The sequence below is a fragment of the Salmo trutta genome, chromosome 12 (assembly GCF_901001165.1).
Source record: "Salmo trutta chromosome 12, fSalTru1.1, whole genome shotgun sequence".
Taxonomy (NCBI): domain Eukaryota; kingdom Metazoa; phylum Chordata; class Actinopteri; order Salmoniformes; family Salmonidae; genus Salmo; species Salmo trutta.
Window position 1 is genome coordinate 21309718 of NC_042968.1, and position 10314 is coordinate 21320031.

The 10314-nt window shown below is 41.8% G+C and overlaps 1 protein-coding gene across 1 annotated transcript in view; it reads right to left on the minus strand.

The window, feature by feature from the left end:
• Positions 1-10222, minus strand: part of LOC115203168 (dual specificity protein phosphatase 22-A) — a 29014-nt gene extending 18792 nt beyond the window's left edge. Inside the window, exons 1-4 of the mRNA XM_029767596.1 lie at positions 9916-10222; positions 7489-7522; positions 6346-6428; positions 4195-4244 (exon numbers count right to left, since the gene is read on the minus strand). Of these exons, the coding sequence (XP_029623456.1) occupies positions 4195-4244; positions 6346-6428; positions 7489-7522; positions 9916-9936 (188 nt within the window). The 5' untranslated portion in view covers positions 9937-10222. The remainder of the gene's footprint in view (positions 1-4194; positions 4245-6345; positions 6429-7488; positions 7523-9915) is intronic.
• Between the last annotated feature and the right edge of the window lie 92 nt (positions 10223-10314).

The window sequence follows — 10314 nt, forward strand, 5'->3', positions numbered from 1 at the left end:
TAAGAATACAGTGATTGACAGAGTCGAAAGCCTTGGCCAGGTCGATGAAGACGGCTGCACAGTACTGTCTTTTATCGATTGCGATTATGATATTGTTTAGTACCTTGAGCGTGGCTGAGGTGCACCCGTGACCAGCTCGGAAACCGGATTGCACAGCGGAGAAGGTACGGTGGGATTCGAAATGGTCAGTGATCTGTTTGTTAACTTGTCTTTCGAAGACTTTAGAAAGGCAGGGCAGGATGGATATAGGTCTGTAACAGTTTGGGTCTAGAGTGTCACCCCCTTTGAAGAGGGGGATGACCGCAGCAGCTTTCCAATCTTTAAGGATCTCGGATGATACGAAAGGGAGGTTGAACAGACTAGTAATAGGGGTTGCAACAATGGAAGCAGATCATTTTTGAAAGAGAGGGTCCAAAATGTCTAGCCAAGCTGATTTGTAAGAGTCCAGGTTTTGCAGCTCTTTCAGAACATCTGCTATCTGGATTTGGTTGAAGGAGAAATAGGGGAGGCTTGGGCAAGTAGCTGCGGGGGGTCCGGAGCTGTTGGCCGGGGTTGGGGTAGCCAGGAGGAAAGCATGGCCAGCCATAGAGAAATGCTTGTTGAAATTCTCGATTATCGTGGATTTATCGGTGACAGTGTTTCCTAGCCTCAGTGCAGTGAGCAGCTGGGGAAGGTGCTCTAATTCTCCATGGACTTTACAGTGTCCCAAAACATTCCGGAGTTAGAGCTACAGGATGCAAATTTCTGTTTGAAAAAGCTAGCCTTTGCTTTCCTAACTGACTGTGTGTATTGGTTCATGACTTCCCTGAAAAGTTGCATATATCGCAGGGACTATTCGATGCTAGTGCAGTACACTACAGGATGTTTTTGTGCTGGTTGAGGGAAGTCAGGTCTGGAGTGAACCATTGGCTATATCTGTTCTTAGTTCTACATTTTGAAAGGGGCATGCTTATTGAAGATGGTGAGGAAATTACTTTTACATTTTAAAGAACAACCAGGCATCCTCTACTGACGGGATGAGATCAATATCCTTCCAGGATACTCGGGCCAGGTTGATTAGAAAGGCCTGCTCGCAGAAGTGTTTTAGGGAGCGTTTGACAGTGATGAGGGGTGGTCGTTTGACCACGGACCCATTGTGGACGCAGGCAATGAGGCAGTGATTGCTGAGATCCTGGTTGAAAACAGCAGAGGTGTATTTGGAGGGCAAGTTGGTCAGGATAATATCTATGAGGGTGCCCATGTTTACGGATTTAGGGTTGTGCCTGGTGGGTTCCTAATTTGTGTGAGATTGAGGGCATCTAGCTTAGACTGTATGGCGGCCGGGTTGATAAGCATATCCCAGTTTAGGTCACCTAACAGAACGAACTCTGAAGATAGATGGGGGGCAATCAATTCACATATGGTGTCCAGGGCACATAGTCCATATAATACAATACAATACAGTAATACAGTCTACACTCAAAAAGATTACTGGAGCTTGTTTCATTTATTTATCCAAGAGGGCATAGCTACATCTATCGGCTTTTATGTTTTTCTGTCCCGCGTAATGTGCGGCTATGGATAAGTTATTGGATAACGACACAATCATTTGGGCTTAGGCTCATAAAATGTCTTTAATGCAGAGCTCATAAAATGTCTTTAATCAGGCTCAGGTAGCATCAGGCTTGAATTTTCATGCCGATCAAAGCTCTAATCTATTCCAGACATACTTGCCCAGTGTACAAAATATTGTTCTTTCTATGACATAGACTGAACAAGTGAATCCAGGTTAGAGGTCGACCAACTATGATTTTTCAACACCGATATCTATTATTGGAGGTCCAAAAAAAGCCGATACCGATTAATCGGCCGATTTTTATACATATATTTGTAATAAATGACAATTACAACAATACTGAATGTACAATGAACACTTTTATTTTAACTTAATATAATACATAAATAAAATCAATTTAGTCTCATGAATAATGAAACATGTTCAATTTGGTTTAAATAATGTAAAAACACTGTTGGAGAAGAAAGTAAAAGTGGAATATGTGCCATGTAAAAAAGCTAACGTTTAAGTTCCTTGCTCAGAACATGAGAACATATGAAAGCTGGTGGTGCCTTTTAACATGCAGAACAAGCTAGTTAACCTGGTAATATCATCAACCATGTGTAGTTAACTAGTGATTATGTAAAGATTGATTGTTTTTTATAAGATAAGTTTAATGCCAGCTAGCAGCTTACCTTGGCTCCTTGCAGCCACAAGGTCCTTTTGATGCTGCACTCGCGTAACAGGTGGTCAGCCTGCCACGCAGTCTCCTCATAGATTGCAGTGTAATCGGCCATAATAAGCTGTTTACCGATTGTTATGAAAACTTGAAAATCGGCCCTAATTAAATCGGCCATGACCTCTAATCCAGGTGAAAACTATCATCACTTAATGATATCACTTGTTAAATCCACTTCAATCAGTGTACAAGAAGGGGAAGAGACAGGTGGAAAAATTTTTTTAAGCCTTGTGACAATTGAGACATGGATTGTGTATGTGTGCCATTCATTGGGTGAATGGGCAAGACAAAATATTGAAGTGCCTTTGAACAGGGTATGGTAGTAGGTGTCAGGTGCATCAGTTTGAGTATCAAGAACTGCAACACTGCTGGATTTTTTTCACGCTCAACAATATTCTGTGTGTATCAAGAATGGTCCACTACCCAAAGGACATCCAGTTAACTGTGGGAAAGCATTGGAGTCAACATGTGCCAGCATTCCTGTGGAATGCTTTCGACACCTTGTAGAGTCCATGCTCCGATGAATTGAGGCTGTTCTGAGGGCAAAAGGGGGAGCAACTCAATATTAGGAAGGTGTTCCTAATGTTTGGTACACTCAGTGTATATGTTTTACATGCTTTGGAATGACACTTCCGGTTTTGGAGGGAAATATCAGGTGCCCGAGAGAAAAGTGATTTATTCTCGGGATGGAACATTTTTTAAATACCGGGAAAATATTCAACTAAAGACTGAATGTGAAAGTGATAATGGCATGGGTGGAAGGAAGGACACCCACACAGAGCAGAGCAGAGCTGAGGAGAACACTCTCAGTGCTACAGGGACTCTACCCTCAGCTGTCAAGTCACTTGGAGAGACATCACAGGGTTACCATGTGATGCTAGGGGGACTCTGACACTACTTTTATTTTCAAATAACCACAATGTGTAATCAAGTGACATGAAAGACATGCCTCCAATGACCACAACAACACTAGAGTCGGAGTCCCTTACTACTGAAATGATTCTCGTGTGTTTCAGCATTTGTACTATTATTTTCATGGGTTGGAACCGGTTCAGGGAACAGAACTGAAAACCGGAAAATAATGGCATTTTTCAAGGAACAGAAATGGAACCGGGAATGAAAGTGATCCATACTGTTCTGGAACAGAACCTTTATTTCAAAAGCAAGGACACCCTTTAATAACGTTATTTTACGTTCCAGGCATTTTCTTTTCTTCGGTTCCAACCCGATTAGTTTTTATTTTCAACTGTTACATTTCTGAAACTTGTTTTATAACATTTTCAGTATTTATACTAAATGGTAGTATGCCAATGGCGACCCACCAAACATGAGAGCAGCTTAGAGACAGAGAAGTAAATGTTTTTGTCTGCTGCTATAATGACAGAGGGGGACTTGATAACACACGTGAAGCAGCAGCAGTCTATCTAGCTCATTTCACACAGTGGTGATGGGGTCTATATAAAACTACAGCCATTTAAAATACTGCACCATCTCCACACTCTTTCCTGCTCTGATAGCCAAGCCAGACAAGTCAAACTGAGATGTCTTTCTCTCAAAGTCCTTTAGACTTTCAGGTCTTATTATTATTATTGATCCCTGACTTGATACTGTAGGTACCTTGTTAATCTCTACCTGATACATATTGTATGAACCTTTAAAAGACTTCCAGGCTTATTTCAGTTGTTTCAACGACAAAGTGACTAATCTACTTTTCCTGCCTGCGTGACACCCTGGAGTCAAACTGAAGAGTTACGTTCAACTGATGTTGTTGAAACAATATGACACATGAGTCATGTCTTGTTCACAGGAAGAAAAGAGGGACCTCTGACGATGGTACACAGTGGAGTGGCTTGTGTTGGTGGATTTGTTTGACAATGAATGGTGTGTGTGTGTGTGTGTGTGGGGGGGGGGGGTAACTCACAGGTTCTGGCTAGACGCATCAGCTGCGTGGATACACAGGTAGGTCATGTCCTGTGAGAGGTAAACAAAAAGGAGTACAAACACAAAGGTCAGTTTTGTTCTGCACACAACACATACCATCTACATGGATTCACAGTACAGTTTATCAGCTGTATATCATTCACTTTCCGACAATTAGCATAGTAATTAGTAGGTAAGGTGTGTGGTCATCAACTGCACATTGTTGTTGGATGAGTCAAGTAAATGCACACACATACTCAACTGAGTTTTATAAATGGACCCCATAGGTCAAATAAAACAAATACTTGATGCTTCAGGGTAGAGTGAAGTGCTTTAATGAACAGTTTAAGCTTTGTCTAAAGCAGCGGTCCCCAACCTTTTTTCTGCCACGGACAGTTTTAATGTCAGACAATATTTTCAAGGACCGGCCTTTAAGGTGTGGCGGATAAATACACCAAATAATATGATACGACCGGCATAAAAACGGTGGTATTTTTTAAATATAATAATAAACGTGAATCCACTGTGTACTCGTATGCAACTTTATTAGCAGCGTCCTCGTAACATCGCACCAACAACATAACATGAGTAACATCCTCTCTGCCCCCTAACACTCTCTGGTCGCTATGGTAACGTTTAAACATGCCTTAAACATAAGATACAACACAAAAACAAATATAAAGTGCATGAAAAATATAACTTACCATAACGCTAAATCAGTGGGAGCCCTGAGCTTGTTTCTCTGCAACGAGACGGTCCCATCTAGGGGTAATGGGAGACAATGACACCCGAAGTGTGTTGCTAATGTCCAGTCTACTCCGACATTTTGTTTTGGTTGCTGTCACTGCAGAAAGTCCCGCTTCACACAAATAGGATGTCGGAAATGGCAACAGGGTTTTCAGTGCTGTTGTGGCGATCTCAGGGTATTCTGCCGTGACTTTAATCCAGAACACCGGCAGAGTCTCGAACATACTTTTAAGGCCGCCGTCATTTGCGATCTCCAGCAGTTGATCTTCTTCTTGCATAGACATGCTGGATTCACCTGGTTTGTTGACAAATGGGTCGCGGATCCATTCCTTGGCAGTTCGTGGGTCTTTTGTGGTTGGGAAGTAGCGCTCAAACTCTTTTAAAAGCAAAGACAGGTGATCGTGCACCAGCTGGGACAATGAAGGCTCGGGCTCAGTCTCTTCCAAAATCCCCGCGAATGTTTGAAACATGTCAAATCTCAGGGTATTAAAATCTCTGTTCACGCGCCGTCCCCACAAACCCAGTTTGGCTTTAAATGCAGCTACTTTATCTGCCAACTTGAAGACAGTTGTAATTTTCCCCTGAAGTGACCGATGAGTTCATTGAGCAGGTTGAATATGTCGCACAAGTAAGCGTGTTTTGCGACCCATTCCTCGTCACTGAAATGTGCTGCCAACGGTGACTTTTTTTCTGAGAGAAATCTCTGCAGCGGCTCTGGTAATTCAAACACTCTGGCCAGCGATCTCCCTCGGGATAACCATCTTATTTCTGTGTATAAGAGAAGGTGTCTGTGCTCCGCGTTCATTTTTCAAAATAAAACATTGTTCAGACTCAGATAATAAATCAAACGGAAATAATGTAAGTTATTTATTCTTTCTCTGCGGCCCGGTACCAAATGACCCACGGACCGGTACCGGTCCGCGGCCCGGGGGTTGGGGACCGCTGGTCTAAAGTTCTACAGCCCAATGTCACTGGTATGTATTAAACTGTGAGACACCACTACCCCCAGCTGGCTTCAACTGTGTACTACAAAATCTATGTTTTCCACTTCTACAAAATTATGTCATACTGTACAGATTTCATTACACTACAAAATTCCTATGAATCAAATCCAAGGAACTGAATACTGACCCAAAAAGTTATTAGACGTCTCTCTAGAATTTGACACAAAATCCCATATTCACTGACTGAGTATGAGGAAGTTAAAAATCATTTCAATGTTTAAGTCTGACTCATGTAAGACTTGTTATTCAAGGTTATAGTCAATGATCATGAAATCCCATTTTCAGTTCTTGACCAACTAAACCAGAATGAAGCCTACTCCAGCCGACTCAAGACACAACAATTTATTCAGTCTGTCTGTGAAACTGGCCTTGTGTCCTCTATGGCCGCCTGCCCCACTCACCTCCAGCACGGGTTTAGCATTGTTGTACACAGACAGGATGTGGGTGATGTTGTTCTGGGACAAACTTTCTTTGTTCTCAGAGTCTGGGAAAAGACGAAGGGAGGGAGAAAATGTCTATCAGTGATTCTTCTCAGTGAATTTCTATGAGAGCCTCAGTAGACAAAGCAATGCCATAAGAAGAGAGGAAATGCATCATTTGAAGTGTTTAAGACCCAGGAGTGGCTTGCCCAGAAGCAGCATCTGTGACTGTGTAGCTGTAATTTGGGTAGCAATCATTTGGCCTTGTCACTTAAAGCTATTTTCAGTGTGTGAGCAGTACTTGGACCATCTTGTGAAGCCATCATCAGTATGGCTAAAATTATAGCAGGGTAGATGTCACATTAAGCTGGTAGGGCAGAAACCCCCTTGGCTGAGGAGCAGAAATATTGCCCAATATTGTACATGATGTATGTGTTTGCCTTAAACATTTTGTGACTTTTCTTTTGATTAATCCCCAACATTACCAGAGGGAGTAAATCTGCCACATTCTACTGATGGATACAGTATGATGCATGCAGCAACCTTAATTCAGGCCGTGCCTTAGTTCATTGAGCCAAAAAGTTATTAGACGTCTCTCTAGAATTTGAGACAAAATCCCATATTCACTGACTGAGTATGAGGAAGTTCAAATTCATTTCAATGTTTAATTCTGACTCATGTAAGACATGTTATTCAAGGTTATAGTCAATGATCATGAAATCCCATAGCCAGAACCTGTGAGTCCCCCCCCCCCACACACACACACACCATTCATTGTCAAACAAATCCACCAACACAAGCCACTCCACTGTGTACCATATTCTACTCTATTTTGATCTATACATAACTATAGTCCACTCACTAGATAATCTTGTTATCTCTCCCTTGTAGCATTTGACCATACCTGCAGGTAACGTATTAACAACATAAGGACAGAGAACGTAAAGCTCATGTGCATCAATAAGAGAAGAAAATGCCCGAGTCTTTTTGAAAGCTGCCCTGGATTCAAGCAAGCTGCTGCTGCCACACCTAGTGAATTAGAGTGAGTGTTGTCTCTTGGGTGGGATGCCTGACTGTGCAACATATAAAACCACTGAATGGATTTCAACAGAATCTTGTTCTCACCTCTGATATTTCCCAGGTAGAGCCCATCAACAACCTGCAAATAGGAAAACAAAGAGACATTTCACTAGTTAGATATTCACAATTTGAGCATGGCCTTAACCTTAGCGATGCCCCTCATCTATGGTCGTAGACGTATTCAGGTGTCCAGTTTGGTCAAACAGTATTTTCCCAATTGAAAAAACAAACAGGAACCGTTCTCATAGCTAAGTCAAGCCTTATAGGGCATGTAATACATAGTATTGCCTGACATGACTGGGAGTGAGGAGCACTGAACCAACTCTGATAGTTAAGGCCATGTTGACACAAAGCTGTGTAATAAAGCTGTAGCGATCCGATCATGATCTCATCTAGACATTACAAGACTCCTGCATTATTTAAGACTTCAAAATAAAAAGTATATGCCTGCCTATGATGTTTGTGTCCTCTGAAATTCAGATAAGCTTAGAGCTCAGTCAGGGTGGAATTACAGTGGATTCCAGAGGTGCTTCTGGACACTCCCATCACTGTTAACGGGACACTAAGAAGTGTAATATATACAGTACCAGTCAAAAGTGGACACACCCACTCATTCAAGGGTTTTTCTTTATTTTTAATATTTTCTACATTGTAGAATAATAGTGAAGACAAAAACTATGTAACAACACAAATGGAATAATGTATTAACCAAAAAAAAGTGTTAAACAAAAAATATATTTTAGATTCTTCAAAGTAGCCACCCTTTGCACACTCTTGGCATTCTCTCAACCAGCTTCACCTGGAATGCTTTTCCAACAGTCTTGAAGGAGTTCCCACATATGCTGAGCACTTGTTGGCTGCTTTTCCTTCACTCTGAGGTCCAACTCATCCCAAAACCATCTCAATTGGGATGAGGTTGGGTGATTGTGGAGGCCAGGTCATCTGATGCAGCACTCCATCACTCTCCTTCTTGGTCAAATAGCCCTTATGCAGCCTGGAGGTGTGTTGGGTCATTGTCCTGTTGAAAAACAAACGATAGTCCCACTGAGCGCAAACCAGATGGGATGGCGTATCGCTGCAGAATACTGGGATAGCTATGCTGGTTAAGTGTGCCTTGAATTCTAAATAAATTACCACAATGACACCAGCAAAGCAATCCCACACCATCATACCTCCTCCTCCATGCTTCATGGTGGGAACCACACATGCAGAGATGATCCGTTCACCTACTCCGTCTCACAAAGACACAGCGGTTGGAACGAAAAATCTCATATTTGGACTCATCAGACCAAAGGAAAAGATTTCCACTGGTCTAATGTCCATTGCTCTTGTTTCTTGGCCAAGCAAGTTTCTTCTTCTTATTGGTGTCCTTTAGTAGTGGTTTCTTTACAGCAATTTGACCATGATGGCCTGATTCACGCAGTCTCCTCTGAACAGTGGATGTTGAGATGTGTCTGTTACTTGAACTCTGTGAAGCATTTATTTGGGCTGCAACTCTAATGAACTTATCCTCTGCAGCAGAGGTAACTCTGGGTCTTCCTTTCCTGTGGCGGTCCTCATGAGGGCCAGTTTCATCACAGGGCTTGATAGTTTTTGCGACTGCACTTGAAGAAACTTTCAAAGTTCTTTACATTTTCTGCATTGACTAACCTTCATGTCTTAAATTAATGATGGACTGTTGTTTCTCTTTGCTTATTTGAGCTGTTCTTGCCATAATACGGACCTGGTATTTTGCCAAATAGGGCTATCTTCTGTATACCACCCCTACCTTGTCACAATACAACCGATTGGCTCAAACATTAAGAAGGAAAGAAATTCCACAAATTAACTTTTAACAAGGCACACCTGTTAATTGAAATGCATTCCAGGTGACTACCTCATGAAGCTGGTTGAGTGAATGCCAAGAGTGCATAAAGCTGTCATCAAGGCAAAGGGTAGCTACATTGAAGAATCTCAAATATAAAATATATTTTAATTTGTTTAACACTTTTTTGGCTACTACATGATTCCATGTGTTATTTCATAGTTCATGTCTTCGCTATTATTCTACAATGTAGAAAATAGTAAAAATAAAGACAAAACCTTGAATGAATACATGTGGCTAAACCCTTGACTGGTACTGTATATACAAAACATTTAAACACCCAACGATTGACAGATGACAACACGGGCTTTAAAACAGTCAAAATAGAAGGGCTAAGTGTTTTTCTTCATTTGATACCCTAAATCCAAACCTGTATGAGTTATCACGTTACTATATCAAGTGACAGTGTGTGATGAGTAGCCTACCCTTTGGTTTTATTCAGGGCACTATAGGACTTCAGCGTTGCATGATGTAAATAACATGACAGATAATCTATTCCGCGCATTTCTATGTGCAACGTTCACGCTCCTCGGAGGAAGTGCCTTGCTACAATCAAACGCCATTGAACAGAACAGCTACACTAATAACAAAAACACAGAGGCCCCTACCTTGTTCATTCCATTTCCCATGTCTCTCGCAGGCGATAAAGATGAAGTATTTAAAATACAGCTGAGTATTTACGTCTCAATGCAACAACGCAAAATATTGGAAAAGAACATGGACAGACTTTCACTAACATGAAGGGCTGCGTGCGAATGATTGCGAAATGGTCGGTCGGTCACAAGCGAGACCACTTTGCGCCTCTGTAGATCAACAACATGGGTGTACTTTTGACCGCTTTGTCTTCATTGCTTCACAAGACGATCGCCATAATGCTGCTCTGTATAACCTTCGCTCCATAATCCTCTTCCGGGTTTCCTCCGATAAATGATTTCATTGGTACATGGGACCGTAATGCAACCCAGTTCGCGCGGGTTTCGTGATCTCAGAGCTGGAAAGGATTATAA